Below are 17,663 nucleotides of genomic sequence, written 5' to 3'. Positions count from 1 at the left end.
AAATTAATTAAGTGTGTGTGTGTGTGTGTGGACCCTCCATATTAATGGTTGACTGGTGGAGGACCCTTGGGGCCCTGTGTATGGCTGAGCTGAACCCTCCTGTGTTCTGGAAATCTGGGTTTTGGAGATGTAATGCTGTTTTTAAAATGCCCCAAGCCCATCTAATTAAAACCTTTTTCATCTTAGCTGCTCATATGGGGGGTCCTTGATTTTTATATATTTTGTTTTTGTATACCGTTTGCTGTTGCTTCTTTGAAGAGCACCAGTGAAGGGTGAGTTTCTATGCCATTTTATTATAATTGTACAAACATTTGGACAGAATATTTGACTTTTTCCAAACAGCATGAAGGATACTGACTGTGGTCAGTACCAGTGTGTGTTAAGTTGAAACCACTTCTTGCTAAGAACACAACGAAGAAGGCTGCGACAACATGGACAGGCTCACAAGGTGCAATCAAACAACCTGCAGTGTCACAGTACAAAGGTCATCAATATGCACGGATCTATAACCAGCCTGTCTGCAAGGTGCTACAAAGACCAGATCGGCAGGTTTTCTCTCCCAGCAGTTTTTACTTTAAGAAAATGCCTGTCTGGCATCTTTATTGCAGTGCTAGGAATGATTGTTGTAGGCAGTTCTTTGTGTTTAGCCGCTAACACATCTTTTCTGCTGCAGGTGAAAATATGACTGTCCCCACCCCTAACTGGATCAGCAAGAATGACAACCCACCAATCGACGTGCCTCTGTTTTGAAAAAGCTCAACTTGGAATTTTATTCGTCTTGAACACTTCCGCCATCACTCTGAGACAAGAAGGCTATTACATTACCCGGTAATGTCTGAATGATGGGAACCAGTTAGAGGTCCTAATATCTTGGCATCATAATTGAACGCTGCCACTGTACTGACTTAACAAAATAAATGCGAGGAATCACAACACCACAGTGACCGGCAGCGCTGTCACTTAATATTGAAAAAAACACTTCGGCCTGACGACGGTCCACAGTAGGCGATGCAATTCCAGACTCTACCGTGTTATTAGAAGTGCTTCCTATTCCAAATGTTACCTCTGGTAGGAAATCCGTTGAGAATCACTTTTAAGGGAAAAACGGTAGGCCCAGGCCTAACCTGATTGGCATCTCTCAAAAGACTGACCCTGTATGTCACAACCTTTTACGCACTACCGCTCAGACACATTAAAAATGGCACTTTATAAGGTCGGAGCACCGTCAAATGCGGCATTTGTTCTAAACAATCTGATGATAGAACACAAGTTAGATCTTATCTTTTCAACAAAAACATGGCTAGGCCCTGGCATCACTTATTGAAAATGCTGCCCATCTACAATTTTTTTTTTTTAAATGTGGAAGGTTAGCTTCTACCTTTTAAAACGTTTTTGTTGTTGTTATTATTATTATTATTATTATTTAAGATTATATTTATATTATATTTTCCACTGCTGCTCGCGATCGCTCATTCCACGGTACGGAAGTTAGCTCTAGCTGTCCAGCTAGCTACGTTATGCGAGTGGGCACTCGGGGTGAGTGGGCAGTAAGTTATCAATGTTTGGAATTCAAATCTGCAGGCGTTTCTCCGGGTCATCTATTGAATTTTAAATATGCATGTAAAAAAAAAAAAAAAAGCTCAGCAGGTGTGGGACAAGCAAGTAACTGTTATTCTGACCCATAAAATCAACATAAATGACATGTAAACACATAATTTTTTTTTTTTTAAATAAATCATGACAAAAAGAATCTTCATTTGATGTAAAATCCCCTCATTTTTTTCATGATTTTCAAAAATCATTGGGACCTAAATGTACCTGTAGTTGCAAAAATACACAAATTCACACATGCAAGTGTGCACGCATGCACATGCACGCGCACGCACGCACACACACACACTCACTCACACAGTCACACACACACACACACGCTCTCTCCGCTCTCTCACTGCGGGCAGACGAAAGAGAGGAAGAGGTCCACCTCGTTCATGACCACTTCTCTGGGCGGGTGGAGGTTGTCGGGCGAGTAGTGGCAGGAAGTCATCTGCCAGGCGTCGACGAAGACCACGGGCAAGGTCCGGAACATGGCCCTGAGGGCCAGGTCCAGCTGCCAGGAGAGCCAGTCGCTGCCGTAGACGTCCTTGTAGCCGGTGTTGGCCGTCTTGATGGCCACCAGGGTGCGCGGGGACCGCTGGAGCAGGGCCCGCACGGCGGGGCGGATGGTGGCGAGGCGGCGGATGTAGTAGTCGAGCGGGTGGGTGGTGAAGTGCGCCCAGATGTTCAGGACGACGACCGTGTGCTCCCCGCCCCCCATGCCCTGCACCTCCCGGGCGATGTAGTGCAGGTCCGCCACGGGGGTCCTGTGCATGCGGACAGGCAGCCCGTGAGGCCGCCACTGCACCAGGGTGTTGCTCTGGGGGTCGACGGCGAGGCGCGGCCCGAACAGGCGCTCCGTGTGCAGGTCCAGCCGCTTCAGGGCTGCGGGGGGCGGGGGGGGAAGAGGAGTCAGTACCGCAGACGGGGGGGGGGAGTCAGTACCGCAGGCGGGGGGGGAGAGGAGTCAGTACCGCAGACGGGGGGGTGGGTAGGGTGGCGGGGGAAGAGGAGTCAGTACCGCAGACGGGGGGTGGGTAGGGTGGGGGGAAGAGGAGTTGGTACCGCAGACGGGGGGGGGTGGGTGGGGTGGGTGGGGGAAGAGGAGTTGGTACCGCAGACGGGGGTGGGGGAGAAGAGGAGTCAGTACCGCAGACGGGGGGGGTGGGTGGGGAAGAGGAGTCAGTACGCAGACGGGGGGGGGTGGGTGGGGTGGGGGGAAGAGGAGTCAGTACCGCAGACGGGGGGTGGGGGGGGGAGAAGAGGAGTCAGTACCGCAGACGGGGGGGTGGGTGGGGAAGAGGAGTCAGTACAGCAGACGGGGGGTGGAGTGGGGGGGAAGAGGAGTCAGTACAGCAGACGGGGGGGTGGAGTGGGGGGGGGGGGAAGAGGAGTCAGTACCGCAGACGGGGGGGTGGAGTGTGGGGGGGGGGTGTCACATCAGTTTCACTACAGTGCCGTGGCACAGCGGTTGGGAAACCCTGGCTTTGGGAGCCTCACAGCGCCCACGCGTCCCAGGCTTCACTGCCGCGGCTAACGGGCGAGCCCGGCGGCGAAGCCACCCGCACCCGGTCGTCCCCGGTGACCGCAGGCGACGGCCGTGACGGACAGGTGTCAAATAGACAAAAAAGGATTAAGGTTACTTACTGGGCACGGCGCTCTCCAGGTACTCGAACCACTGCCGCAGGGTGGAGTCTCCCAACATGTAGACCTGCTTGTCCCGCAGGCAGGCCGACACCAGCGCCGGGGTGGGGAAGGACCGGGAGCGGCACTGCAGCGAGGTCCAGCGGTCCTGGAAGTAGAACCCGGCGGGCATGGCGGTGCCCAGACCCGGCCTGCACTGCGGACGCGTGTCTCCTGGCAAGAGAAGTAGCGGAATTAAATAAAAAAAATTAATTAAAAAAAGCGCAAAGAGCGCAAAGCTACTCCGCTCATTTTTTAAGGGCATGGGCCAAAAACTGCAGATTTGGCATCGATTAATTACATTTGGTAAATGTCACTGAAATCATGTTCCCCAACTTAAAAAAAAAAAAAGCCTCACTGAACATCATGGATATTTTCCATGGATTGAACTGAAATGGACGTGAGCCCAGCCCTGATACACTCTCCTTGAATAAGCAACGTAAAATAAGATGACTATAGACACACAATACCACTAAAATAACTGTTTGGGATGGGTGCGGCCTCTTTCAGACTTACGAATATCCTCATCTTGGGGCAAGACATGGATTACAGCGTCTCTTCCAGGGAGGATGACATTTGTTTTTGTTCTGAAAAAGAGAACGGTAATTATTGTACATGCATAACAGCTGCTCAGAAAGAGATTCAACACTGGCTCCTGAATCTGTTGAGCGTAGCACACTGCTGTCTCCCATACGCAAAGTCAAAGTATCATAAATTTAACCCTTCTTGTTCCATTTACTTATTAGCACCTGTGAAACTGGATCAAATATACCCAGGACATTATTGGGATTTTTGCAATAGAACAATTTATAAACATGTATAAATACTCTCTTTCATATATATATATATGACTATTACTACTGCTATTACAGTTACCCCTGTGGGTTAAATAGGAATGTGACTGTCAGGAGGAGACTAACTTGTGGAGAATGCTGGCATCAAACTTGGACAGCTTTGCCTGGTATCTGCCCGAGCTGTGGTAAATTAGGGCCCGGCAGGGCAGAGAGGGCGGCCGACGGCAGAACCAGGACTCCCGCGTCACCGGGTCCGTGTACTGGCAGCAGCAGCCCGTGCCGTCCCCGACCAGCCAGGGGGTCGGCAGAGCATTGCAGACCACCGTCTCCGTCCTGCTCCCGTCCACAAAATACCCAAAGTAGCACACCTTGTCGGGGTCCTGCTGTCGCTGTCTGCGGATGACCTGCACCGCCTCGCTGGAGTGTATGAGTCGGATCGAGACGTAGGCGGGGCCGGGCCAGAGCAGGGAGAACTGGACCGTGTACGTCCCGTTGAGGTGGTCCACCACCGGGCCAAATGTGCTGGCTTTGAGCCCAGAATTGTGCAGTTTGGCCTGGAAGAAGTCTCCGCCGTGGGTTTTGGGTCTCCCGTTCCCGTCCCGAGCGACCAGAACTACGCGGACAACGCCTCCGACGGTGTAGTTTTCCCGGAGGTCGATGACCCTGTAGGAGCATTTGGCTCCGTCGGTGGCCTCTGCGACCGAGGAAACGGTTTTGTTGAGCGGAGGCCACCACAAGCTGGCCAGGAGTGCTGCCCTTTCCTCTGACCCGATTTCACTCGGAGCATCTTCACTGGCAGGCAGATTTTGGGTAGCGTCTTCGGCAGTGGGCTGCTGCTTAGCGACAGGGCTCGACGAGACTGCTGAGTGCAGGTTATGACAAGGCACTGGAGCGGGCGGCTTTCCTTGAGCTTCCGATTGCTTGTCATAAACGTACACCTAGCGAGAACACAAAATTTCAAGGGAAAAAAAAAAAGTTTTTGTGTCCTGTTTTTTAAAGTGTCGTCGGTTAAATGCCTTGACCTCTAAATTTCAGCCAACTGCCATTTCAATACCCCAATCAAAGGCAAAGCTAACATCCTATTTTAAACACTTAGAATATGTTCATATTTGGGAGAGGGTAAATTCAGTTTGCTTATGCTTATCAAGCAAAATCATAAGTCATTTTTACCAATATATTGAGCAGGACATTCACTAGACTACCGGCCACATTGTCTGGTCGAGACCACGAACCAGACATGTAAAAATTATTTTAAAACCGGAACAACCGGTCAAAAACGGGCGCCTGGCAACCCTGGCTGCATAGCTACAGGTAACATTGCTTACGGGTCCAACAGAAAACAAGCCAACTCCGCATTGCTTTTCCCCCGCTTGGCTAACTTCAGCTGACGCCACCGAGGGAAAGCGATACCAAGGTCACTCTAGTTAAATGGCAAATGGACTGCATTTATGTAGGGCTTTTACCCAAAGCGCTTTACAATTGATGCCTCTCATTCACTTTCACCCATTCCCACAAACACCAACGGTGAAAGGCTGCCATGCAAGGTACCAATCAGCTCGTTGGGAGCAATTAGGGGTTTGGTGTCTTGCTCAGGGACACTTTTGACATGGGTAGGGGAACTAATCGACAACCCTCTGACTGCCAGAGAACCGCTCTTACCTCCTGAGCTAGGGGTGACGTAGCTCAGGAGGTAAGAGCGGTTGTCTGGCAGTCGGAGGGTTGCCGGTTCGATCCCTGCCCTGGGCATGTCGAAGTGTCCCTGAGCAAGACACCTAACCCCTAACTGCTCTGGTGAATGCGAGGCATCAATTGTAAAGCGCTTTGGATAAAAGCGCTATATAAATGCAGTCCATTACCATTTACCATGTCACGCTAGTAAAAGAACCTGCCCTGTTGGCTTGTCATTTCTCTTTGTTATGGCAACGACCACTCCATTGAGATGTAGTCCTAAACCTCAGGCAGGCTAATTATTCCATACCCACGCACCTGTCCCAACACAGAAGGGAGTGCCACGCCAGGAATATTTTAAAATAACAAATGTGAAATGTGTAAAGACAGAGATTGCCAGTGCATCACTGACGTTAATTAGGATGCTTATTTTATATTTATTTTCATGTTATAAATCCTGCATAGTATGCCTTTGAAGTACCAGTTTATGCACTTGCTGACACAGAAGTAGCTGTAACGCTGAAAACCACGGGAAATCTACTGATATTCCCAAAGTTCTCCATGTAAAAGTCCAGAAACCCAACTGGTCCCATTTTACTGAGAGGATTTCATGAACATGGGAACACAGGTTCTGGAGTGTTACTATTATTATTATTTTTATTATTATTATTATTATTATTACTACTACAGGTAAAAACAATGAAACATTAACAAGTGGGCACTTACAAAATAAGAGAAGACAAACAGAATCACGGGTGAAATCATAAGCAGGACCCTCATTTCATTTTTTATCAGGTTCATTTTCTCTTGATATCTGCAAAGAGGCAATGAAATTTTACAGTACAATAAACACTGTATGAGGCATACAGATGTTTTGATCATTTCTGACATCACAAACGTACAATTACTAATATAACATTTAATACTCAGCATTTAAAAGAACAGGATTTCTGATATGAAACAATTTCATATCGTGACCCCATATTATTAGTTACATAACATAACAGGGCTATACTCATTGTCCAATAATGCTGTCATTGTCAGCCTGTCATGTGCATTACTGTTGCTTGCTTTTTTTCCCACTGAATTTTTGCACGAGCTCTTTTCGGTACCGTTGTCCAAGAATTATAATATAATGCGAGAGCGCCGAGGGCGCGCGTGTGCGCGTGTGTGGTGGTAGTGAGAACGGTTTTGGAAGAAATCCCTGGGAAGAGGAGGAAAGCTCGGTCCATTCTCTCCCTCTCAGTACCGCCATGGATCACCAATCCCAGGGGGACCTGCAGCAGGACTGCCTCACCCTGGCCGCAGTCGGACCTTCTGAGGGTGAGTCACGAGCGCTGGCATCTGGTCCAAGCGCTGCCGCATTTTAGAAAATTCTATTTCAAACCCTTTAAGGCGTAATACGACCTCAAACACGTCATTAGAATGTTCTTATTTTAACATTATAATGCTGATGTCACAATAGCTGCTGGTAGCTGGAAGCAACTGAGTTCTAGAACACTGACACTGACTGAATTTTTTTAAACTTTCCAAAAAAAAAAAAAACAAACAAAAACTGTGGTTGCGTTTGGGGGGTGGAGCCTATCATAGCATGTATGGAGCAAGAGGCAGAAATCCACGCTAGACAGGTTTGCTGGCATTGCAGCTGACCTAGATTAGCCCTTAATCAGAGCTTTGATCCACATGTCTGAATTGTGACCAAACCTGTCTTTGACGCTTTTGAGAGACTCCGGGCTTCCAAAAATGCATTATTTCAGTTACAAATCATTCAGAATGCTTCTGCAAGCGTCTTAACTAAAACCAGAAAGCGAACACACTTTAATCCTTATACTTGCATTTTAATGGAACAGTTTACCGTTAATTACGTTTCATTTTACATTAATAACTGCACATGGTCTGAAACTGAATTTTTGTCGAACCAGCCACTGTGTCCGCTGGATGAAAAAAAAAAATTAAACGCACAGATCTATGGCAGGCCATTTTAACATTTCATAGCTTCGCTTCACTATCCATAATTGCGTTTTGGATATCAAAATATGGATTTGGACTCGTCATAATTACAATGTGACCAGTCAGAATGATAATTTAAGATATCCAAAATAAGAAAGGTCTCCTTTCAAAATATCCATGTATTCTTTGTAGATATAGGGTGGATTCAGCAATCCACAGTCTCGGGCTTCTTGGAAGCCCAGTAAAAAGGATATCGGCTACATATAGGTGAATTATTTTGTTCTTATTGAAACAAGGGTCTAATGTTAATTTGTTTCTGTCACACAATATATAGGCAACTGTAGCAGCATATCAGCTGATTCCCGCTGACTGTTCTCTGCAGTGCAAAAATGATCGTAGATGAAAGGCAAAAGCGCGTCTGTGGAAATTGATCATGATTAATTTTATACCGGGCATGCCTTATGAATAGGCCTACCTGTTAAAGTGATATGTTCATCCACCTTGAGTTGCTGTTGGATAATCTTAAGTGTAACCAATAATATCATTATTGAGTTGTTTACCGAAAATTGTAAAACAACATGGTAAGAACGAAATGTTCTGTAATGCTGATATTTACCCAGTGCTCTGTTTTATATAGGAGGTGTGAGCTAAAGGAAGGGCATGTAGATCATTTGGCTATGTTTGTTCATTATGAGCCAATATACCTTTATGTGTGTTTATGGTTAGGCCAATCAACGTGCTCTAGTTCGGTCATGCAAGTACACTCACTCAACGTCGACTTTGCTCACACTGGTTTTATATTCTTAATAAACCAGCGGTTTGTTCCAAGTCAGTGTGATCATTGACTCACACACAAACGAACTAATTTCTACAGGGCGTGCAGTCAGAAAAGCCATATTCTCAGTTATCTCCACTACGTATACATTTAAAAAACTTTTTTTTTCTTCACAAATTGGATTAGTATTATGGATTGGCCCTATACTTAATTACCATCATGATGGGAATAGACAGGTGAAACTACAACATTCGCATGACGTGCTATATACAGACACGTTGACTGGATAATTAATTTTCGTAAAGTTAATATTAAACTGTATGTCATTTTCGCATGCAGATATTCTACTAGATGCGCACTGTAGTACAACTGTCGATTTGAAAAGCAAAATGTTGGCATAATAAGTCTAAAACTGACAGGATGAGCGGAGCGCATCGCTAAGGGACAGCTTACGAGTGCCTCAGACCACCCTTTTAAAGGTATACCTTTCAGAAGGTATACCTTAGCTAAGGAGGCGCTGGGGTCAGCTCGAGACCTAAAGGAATACCTTAAGGTATACCTTACGACGCACGTAGCGCTAAGGAGACTCTGGGAAACGCAGCCCTGGACTCTCTGTGTACCAAAAATTATAAAGATCTGACACTCCTAATTTATGTTTCTAGAGATTATTTCATGGATAAACAAAAAACTTGAAACCCTTGTGACTAAATACTAAAAATAGTATGTTAAGAAAAACAAGCAATACTGCCTTATACATTGGCTTATTTGAAAAAAATTTAACAAATTTGCAATCAGCGCAACTAGTTGACAAGTGTACCAAAGGAATTTCAAAACTTCCACTAAGCACATTAATGGGTTAAGCTTGAAATGACTGTCCCACTTCACCTGAATACTCCGACTGAGTGAAAGAGGGTGCCATGCTATGTTTAAGGGTGACTACCTCTAATACAAAACCACATTTCAAAAAAATTTCCACACATAGATGTTAAGAAGACTTAAAACAATTCATAGAAACGTCACTGGTGCAAGTAAAAAAAGGTTTTTGATAGTCTCCTACTGAATCTACCAAAAAGTGTCCCACATTTGCCGAATCCACCCTATTTAAAGGTCTTCTGACTAGAAATAATTCAATTTCGAGATATCTCCACTTTCTTTTTTTTTGACTAGCCAGGTCACGATATCTACAATTGTATTTTGACTAATATTTTAACATCTTTCATGTATCTTCAGTCCTAACTCGGCTAAACGGTCAAACGAAACGAGAGAACAAGCTAGCTCCGACTTTTTATTTTTAGAGAGAGAAAATGTATAAGTTCTGGATGCTAAACAATATGTCGCGGCTCCTATTTGGAAAATCAATGTTAGCTGGATTTCTCAGTGGTTCCGACACCCTAACTTCGAGCCCACGACCCATTGTGTAAGTGCGTAAATTAAACTTTACGAATACATTCTATTCACAATAGCGAACCTTCACATTGTACACCTATAAGAATGATTCTGGCTATCGGTGTGACGGTTATTACATTGGAAAAATAGCAGATTATATTATCTGAAATATAGGCTACCTTAAGGAGACTGACCTGCCAACGCGCTACATTTTACCCTTGAACAAGTAGCCCACTTCGTCGGTTTGTAAACTCTTAACCCTTACCATAACAGTCTTAAAATAAATTAATCTAATTGAATGTAAGCTATGTGCCCAATCTTTTAAAATAAAACATTCGCATAGGAACTGGTCTGGATTAGACAAGACAGTTACTTGATTTGCATGATCTTACTCGAAATAATACGGAATGGAAAACTATATTCCCTGTCATTTCCCAGATATAGACCAAGTCTAACCTGTTCGAGCTGCCTGTGTAGAACAAGCGTGTGGTCCCGGTCGTAGTTTATCGAAGACAGTCGTCAGAGCACCCCTTTGCAAATTTACGGTGCCTACATTCCTCGTTGCGGTCCTGGACGACACATCGCTTTCTCTCTAGTCATCTAAATTTGAGTAAGGCTGCGTCTCCGCCTCTCAGTATCGTGTCCCGTACTGGGTTGATGCCAGAAGCGTGTGCCATTTCACCTTCTGTATACCCCCCCCCCACCCCCCCCCCTCCTCAAGCCCTTGTCCACTCGCGGACGCACCTGTCCTCGGAAATACGTCACTGAAGACTGTGCGTTTCGTAATCCGCGAGTGCGGAGAGCTCCGCTTGGGCCTGGACCGCGAACCATTACTCCTAGCCGGCGACCGACATTCAAGGAGACCTCCAGAACATCAGTTCCTAGACTGTCTCGGTCAAGACAACTTTATATTTGTACAGAGCTTTGTACAATGCTTATCGTCACAATGCAACTTTGCATTTGGTTATGTTGAGCAGCAGGCTACCTTGGAGGGAGGGGGGAGGGGGAAGGGGGGAGGGGGGAGGGGGGACAATTGGAATATCACAGTAGATATCCAGACAACAATCTTGAATTTATTGCAAACAGGACTGGAAATATGAGTGGGGAAGAATTTGGGTGTATGCTACTGGAGGAATGGAAATGTAAATATTTTTCATGACCATTGTTTGTCTTTTGCAGTCTTAAACTTTTATTACTATAAATCAGTAACTCTCTAACCTTGATCATCATATTGTTGTCTAACTTTTGATATCAGTGAAGTTTCAACACTGTTGTTCAGCAGTTGTCTATGACCATAAAATGCACTTTTTGTACGCCACTTTGGATAAAAGCGTCTGCCAAATAAATGTAATGTAATGTAATGTTGTTCCTGTTCAGTAAGCTAGCTAGTTTCATGTTAGTTAGGGTTGGGGGAAATTGTAACTGTTAAAATTTCCCACACCAATGCCTAAACTTAGTTGGAGGTATTGTGGATGAAAACATCAAGGCTTTGGATGGCATATAATTCACATAATTATTGAAAGAGATAAAACACAGTATGTAGACATAATATAAGGTTAGTGTGATCATTGGTAGATAACTTCACAAACAACTGGGTAGAATGTTCTCCACTATTAAAAAAAAAACAAAAAAACAAACAACTATGTTTGACCCATAATAAATACATTCAATGTTTTTAATGATTGAGAATAAATATTTAAATAAATAATATTATGTTGGACTCCTAAGAAGTCTTTTTAAATGTTAAAGATCAATTGATATGACAAAAATGTTTTAATGAATTGCACAATAAGGCTGAATTTATTGTTTTAGCGCTGTTTTCATTAAGTAGGTGTCTGGATACCACCTAGTGGCCAATAACAGTTGAAATAACATGACGTTCATTTTATGAGTCTATGGTTAATGAAAGCAGTGGAATAAAAATATCCAAAACATCTTGAGACACCAAGCTAAGCACTGCACTGATGAAATGGAGCGACTGCAAAGTGGGTTGCAGTACCTTATAGCTTGACTGCCGTATGATTCTGCTCAAGGTAAAGTTCGGAACAATTAAAAGTCCTAATTTATACGTGGCTTTCTAAGCTTACCGGGTGAGAAAGGCGCTCAATCGCTTTTCTGCAGATAGTGAATCGAACTCACGAAACAGCGCTGACGCGGCAGAATTATTTGCAGGAGGACAGTTGTCGACGCAACACAAAACATTCGTTCCGTGTTTACAGTGGATCGCTAATGACTTCTCAGAAGCCGTCAGAACTCACTTCTCTAATTGAGGTCCTTGGCAAAGACTCTAGTGGTTGATTAGTAGAAGCATGTGTGTTACTGCTCGGTTGGAACAAAAGCCTGCACCCATACCAGCCCTTTGTGGATAAGACTGAGGACCCCTGTTCGAGGCTATAACCTTTATCTGCTTTCTACGCCCCTTGGCGGGGAAATGTTTAAAACTCCAGTTCAGTCCTGCTCCAGCCACAGACATGAGCCTGCGTTAAATACATTTGAACCCTACGAGGGCTTGGTTTCTACCGTTAAAGATCAACTCCTGTATCCTTGTCACAGGATATGCAGACGCACCAATCTAGCTATAATCCAATCACGCTTCTTCGTGTTTGGAACAATGGTAACGCACGGCCAAACTGAATGACCTTTTACTTGCCTGGACCAAACCACACGTTACATATCCACAATGTTTGGGCAATCAAGAAAAGTACCTTGCAAGTTTGCAGTTTGCAATTTGTACTGCAGCCATCTGAGCCACAACCACATTACACACTAGCTGGCAAACCTGCTAGTCATTTCGCTGTTGACCGATCAATGGGTCATGCGCGGGTAATTTGCTAGTTAATAACAAGGTCACGTCTTTAGCAAGCAAGACACTGGTATTTATGTAGTCTACTAAATAAATATTTCTTAAAGGTCTAAAGCTGAATAGACGGGTACATCATTATTTTTACATACCGTTCTTTTTAAAGTCGTTTCTCAAAATCCGACCCATCGAAGCTCTGATTCTTAGCTACTTAAGCCGCGTTTCCACCGCAGGAACTATACCCCGGAACTAGGAACCTTTTGAGGAACTCAGTGCGTTTCCACCGCAGGAACTAGGGTCTAAATTTAGTTCTGGGGGCTTTGTTTTACCCCTCAAAACGTTCCTGCTCGGGGGGTAGTACTTTCCGAAAGTACAGGAACCTTTTGGGTGGAGCTTGCAGCGCTGAACATTTCTGATTGGTCGAGTACTCGTAGCATTTGTGTTGTATTTATTTTCCGCCATTACCCGCCATGTTTGAAAATATGCAGCGGCAAACCAATTTATTTTCATAATAACTTCAAATCAAACTTGTATGTTATGCGGCGCAGTAGCCTACTTTTGGTTATAGCCTGTCAACGTCTTGGAATTATAACGTGTGCTCTTCTGTTCTTTTCTTGCTTTAGTATTCCTTTTATAAAATGCTAAGCATTCGTGCTGGGACAGCATATTACGTAGGCTACCAAAACATTCAAACGGATTAATTCGGTTGCTGAATATTTTCTTCCGGATTTTCTTTGTTAGCCCGTTGTAATTGACTCAAAACGTTTGATACAGTTATGTGAGGTATGCGGTAGTTCTGCATAATTAACATTGGTGATACAGTACAAGCAAACTGGAAATCACCTTCCGCACTTTTTATCCGGGTAAAATAACAGGTTAATTCTAGTAATCTTCCCTTTAGCTTTTTCAGACTGCCGTAATTTTACTCAATTTTACTGCCATTTTTCAATTGCACGAAAAGACCAGGAAGACTATGGACTCGTTTATGGTGCATGGTTCGCATCTGGAGGGCACACTTCGCTGCTCGGCTAGCAGTAGCCTAACTTCGAAGGAAAGCAAACGGTGGCTGTACCACTACTAATTTACATTTTCACGCAAGTCCGAGTTTTCGTTCTATTCTTGTCATTTTGCGATTAGCCTATATGGAATTGACGACGAGAAAGTAATAAAACAGCAAATTGTTTACAACGTGTGCATGTTTTCTGCTGTTAATGAATGTGTTTGAGAGGATATATGAAAATCAATAAATACAAAAGTAACCATATATAGTCATTGTTGGTAATCCGTTGTATATAAGTGGAATAAACCCCTCCGGGCTGTCCCGGTTATAAGAAAATAATGTAGGCTACTTCGGTGGTAATATGGGGTTACAGAAGAAATCATATGACAGATGGACCGACGACAACGTCAGTGGGCTAATTTGCCTAATCTTCGCGGTACTTTAGACCCCGGTGGAAACGCAGACAACCATTGGCTGAAGGAACCTTTTAGTTCCTGGTAAAGTAGTTCCTGGGACTGAAAGTTCCGGGTAATTTTGGTGGAAACGCGGCTTTATTAGCTAGCTATATAATCCGGATGAAAACATTGTAACGGTTCCGTCAGATATGAAAGCCAATAGCATCTTGAGACCGTTTTGACCTCAGTGGCAGTCTGAACGACGCGACGTTCGTAGAGGCGTGGTCATGAGGGAGACTAGGAGTAGTTTGTAAATTTGTCGGGCCAAACCCGAACGCGTTGCTGAGGTTAAGCGTCACGTGCTAACGGTATATTTTAATATTTCCTAAACTATTATTTTTGATGAAGCGCAGTAACTTATCAATGCATTCAAAACGGATTCTAGTAACAATTAAAATATTAATATAACAGCTCATGTTGGAACTAAATTTAGACCCTAGTTCCTGCAGTGGAAACGCACCGAGTTCCTCAAAAGGTTCCTAGTTCCGGGGTAAAGTTCCTGGGGTAAAGTTACTTTTGGTGGAAACGCGGCTTTACATTCATCGGCCATTTCCCTCCCCCCCGGGCCAGCCTATTGTCTGGCCTCATTTACAGCGCAATGGACCCGGTGCCGGGGCAACCATTAATTCTCCTGCCGCAGACTGACAGGACATTACAACAGACAATTGTGTCCTGGTCGTTTCTGTCGCCGATAATGGCCTCCAGGTCGAAGCCCTATCTCTCGTGACGATGGTTATCTGTGTCTTATCGAATGTTCATGGACCGTCTTATTCTCCTGAAATGACATCGAGGTTAAGGGCAGTCACTGCAGGGGGCTCATGTCAAGCATAATTGCACATTCAAGTTTTGAAAATAGCCAATTTCCATTCCTTTTGGAGTACTAAGAGTAGATGGACCTTTTTTTTTGGCAGAAGAAAGAAACCAAATCAATCACGTTCTACCAGACAGAAAGACGTGAAATAGGAAGTTTCATGTGCAATGTAAATGTGGAAAAAAATATCATGCAAAAAAACAAACAAACAAAAAAAATCAAACACCAACTTCAATATCACATGGAAAAAGGACATCAATCTCAACCTAGGACGCACACAGTTCACAGACTTTCAAAAGTTTATTTTTTTCCCCAAATAAAATCTCACTGGCAAATTGACTATGGTCCACTAACCAAAATAACATTAAATATTAATAATTAAACTTTGACTTGTACATCGAATCAAATGTGTGTCCGGAATGAACATGGCATCTGCATAAAAAAATAAAACAATTTTCTTTATCTACATATCTGCAGTGTTACCTGGGTTGCAATGTTATCGAACACCACGACAGCAGAAATGACAGTTATGTGTGCAAAAGGGAAAATGGCTTCTGCTCTGCTCAGCCTGGGCTGGCTTCAGGGGGAGGAGCCACTCTGGTCACGTGACTGAACCTCATCTATCAGCATCTGGGGTAAAAAATAAAATAAAATAAATAAATAAATAAATAAATAAATAAATAAAAAATAATAATACCATGTTGTCATTCACTCCCTCCCCCCCTCTCTCCTGTATGTTATGAAGAGCCCCCCCTCAGCTGTACTGTACGTAGAGCCCCCCCCCCACCTGTGCATAATAGAGCCCCTCCCCCTCACCTGTATGTGCTGCAGCACCTCCCCCCCTCACCTGTATGTGCTGCAGCACCTCCCTCCCCCCCCCACCTGTACGTGCTGCAGCACCTCCCCCTACCGTAGTCTGCCCCTCCCCCCTCACCTGTACGTGCTGCAGCACCTCCCTCTGCATGGCTTGGGCCCCCTGGTACACCTGGCTGTCGGCGCTGTTGAACATGAGCGCGTTCTGGAACATGAGCATCAGCTGGTGGTTGAGCGTCTCCAGGGAGACCACGCCGCCCCGGGACACGCTCCTGCGCAGAGTCTGCAGGTCCACAGGCCTGCCCCAGCGTTCCACAGGAGCAGAGGGTCAGAATGCACCAAACCTGCACCCCACACACACACAGAGCCCCTACCCAACACACACACACACCACACACACACAGAGCCCCTACCCAACACACACACACACAGCCCCTACCCAACACACACACACACAAGAGCCCCTACCCAACACACACACACACCACACACACACAGAGCCCCTACCCAACACACACACACACCACACACACACAGCCCCTACTCAACACACACACCACACACACACAGAGCCCCTACCCAACACACACACACACACACAGAGCCCCTACCCAACACACACACACAGGCCCCTACCCAACACACACACACACACACGACCCTACCAACACACACACAGCCCCCACTACCTCTCAACCCACACACACACACGCACACACACGACCACTACCCAACACACACACACAGCCCCCCAACTACCCCTCTCCAACACACACACACACACACACACACGGCCCCTACCCAACACACCACACACACACACACGGCCTCTACCCAACACACACACACACACGGCACCTACCCAACACACACACCACACACACGCACGCACATACGGCCCCTACCCAACACACACACACAGCCCCCCAACTACCCCTCTCAACACACCACCACAGCACACACCACCCTACCCACACACACACACACGGCCCCTACCCAACACACACACACACACACACACACACACACACGCACGGCCCCTACCCAACACACACACACAGCCCCCCAACTACCCCTCTCCAACACACACCACACACACGCACGCACACACGCCAACACACACACACAGCCCCCCAACTACCCCTCTCCAACACACACACACACACGCACACACACACGCACACACACACACACACACACACCTCTTGACGACAGAGTAGTAGTGCGGAGCGAACTTCTCGTTGACGGGTCTCAGGAAGAGTTCGGCGTACCTTCAAACAGGAGGAGCGACAGCCTCATTCGTCTGCCGTCGTTTTTCGCAACGAACGACACTCGAAAAATAAAGCGAAAACATACTCAAACGTGTTCCCCCCCACGCCTACACATTCACATGAGAGAGAGAGAGACGGTTCACAGGGACAACAGCAAAACGGGAGGAAAGAAAGAAAGAAAGAAAGAAAGAGAGAGAGAGAGAGAGAGAAAGAAGAGCACTGGCTCGCACGGGCGCAAACGAGGCGGAGTCTTACTTGTGCCCAGCGATGTCGTTGCACATGTCCCGCAGGAGCTTGCGAAAGTCCTGGCAGGAGGAGCGTCTTCCTGGACTGGGGACGGGACGGAAAGAGAAATTTCAATTTGCCGGTTTTTTTTAACACGGTAACAGTTTGAGAGGCAGAGCATTTTTGTGTTTTTTTTTTTGTGACTATGCACAATAAGGAGCTTCTCCACAGACGTGTCTGCGCAGAAGTGCCAGAATGAGCTAAAAGGCTTTGACCTGCAGTCCCAGGGCAGGCAGAATTTTAGGGAGAAGGCTGGACCGTACCTCTCTGTGGCACAGGGGGCTCTGTCCTCGCTGTAGGGACTCCCCTGCTCAGACGCGCAGTGGTCCGCTCCAGCCGCCTCTGACTCCCCACCCACGTGGGCGTCAGGTCCCTCCTC

General features: G+C 45.7%; 2 protein-coding genes across 4 annotated transcripts in view; both read right to left on the bottom strand.

The window, feature by feature from the left end:
* Positions 1–273: 273 nt before the first annotated feature.
* On the bottom strand, positions 274–12,863 carry LOC135249882 (NXPE family member 3-like). 3 transcript variants are annotated; one of them, XM_064325553.1, is made up of 6 exons: positions 12,802–12,863; positions 6,465–6,552; positions 4,197–5,008; positions 3,793–3,863; positions 3,241–3,450; positions 274–2,478 (listed from the first exon to the last, which is right to left on the bottom strand). In XM_064325553.1, the coding sequence occupies exons 2-6, from the start codon at positions 6,537–6,539 to the stop codon at positions 1,946–1,948; spliced, it is 1,701 nt and encodes a 566-aa protein (XP_064181623.1). In that variant the 5' UTR covers positions 6,540–6,552; positions 12,802–12,863; the 3' UTR covers positions 274–1,945. The 3 variants fall into 3 exon arrangements, with proteins under 3 accessions (XP_064181623.1, XP_064181625.1, XP_064181624.1); XM_064325555.1 differs by lacking the exon at positions 12,802–12,863 and adding an exon at positions 11,937–12,256; XM_064325554.1 differs by lacking the exon at positions 12,802–12,863 and adding an exon at positions 10,306–10,529.
* A 2,333-nt stretch (positions 12,864–15,196) lies between these two features.
* brd8b (bromodomain containing 8b) overlaps positions 15,197–17,663 on the bottom strand; it is a 23,741-nt gene continuing 21,274 nt past the window's right edge. The window contains exons 20-24 of the mRNA XM_064325216.1: positions 17,548–17,663; positions 17,255–17,329; positions 16,931–16,999; positions 15,850–16,027; positions 15,197–15,545 (exon numbers count right to left, since the gene is read on the bottom strand). The exon at positions 17,548–17,663 is cut by the window's right edge and continues 345 nt beyond it. Of these exons, the coding sequence (XP_064181286.1) occupies positions 15,495–15,545; positions 15,850–16,027; positions 16,931–16,999; positions 17,255–17,329; positions 17,548–17,663 (489 nt within the window). The 3' untranslated portion in view covers positions 15,197–15,494. The remainder of the gene's footprint in view (positions 15,546–15,849; positions 16,028–16,930; positions 17,000–17,254; positions 17,330–17,547) is intronic.

Source organism: Anguilla rostrata, chromosome 3 (assembly GCF_018555375.3).
Source record: "Anguilla rostrata isolate EN2019 chromosome 3, ASM1855537v3, whole genome shotgun sequence".
NCBI lineage: Eukaryota > Metazoa > Chordata > Actinopteri > Anguilliformes > Anguillidae > Anguilla > Anguilla rostrata.
This window is presented reverse-complemented; position numbering and strand designations above follow the sequence as displayed.

Bases quoted from the DNA above. Each gene is read 5' to 3' on its own strand.
- LOC135249882 (XM_064325553.1), bottom strand. From the start codon at position 6,539: ATGAACCTGATAAAAAATGAAATGAGGGTCCTGCTTATGATTTCACCC. The intron at 3,864-4,196 runs GTTAGTCTCCTC...TCTCTTTTTCAG, and splicing joins GATGCCAGCATTCTCCACAA to AACAAAAACAAATGTCATCC. The intron at 3,451-3,792 runs GTAAGTCTGAAA...TTCTCTTGCCAG, and splicing joins GCCCCAAGATGAGGATATTC to GAGACACGCGTCCGCAGTGC.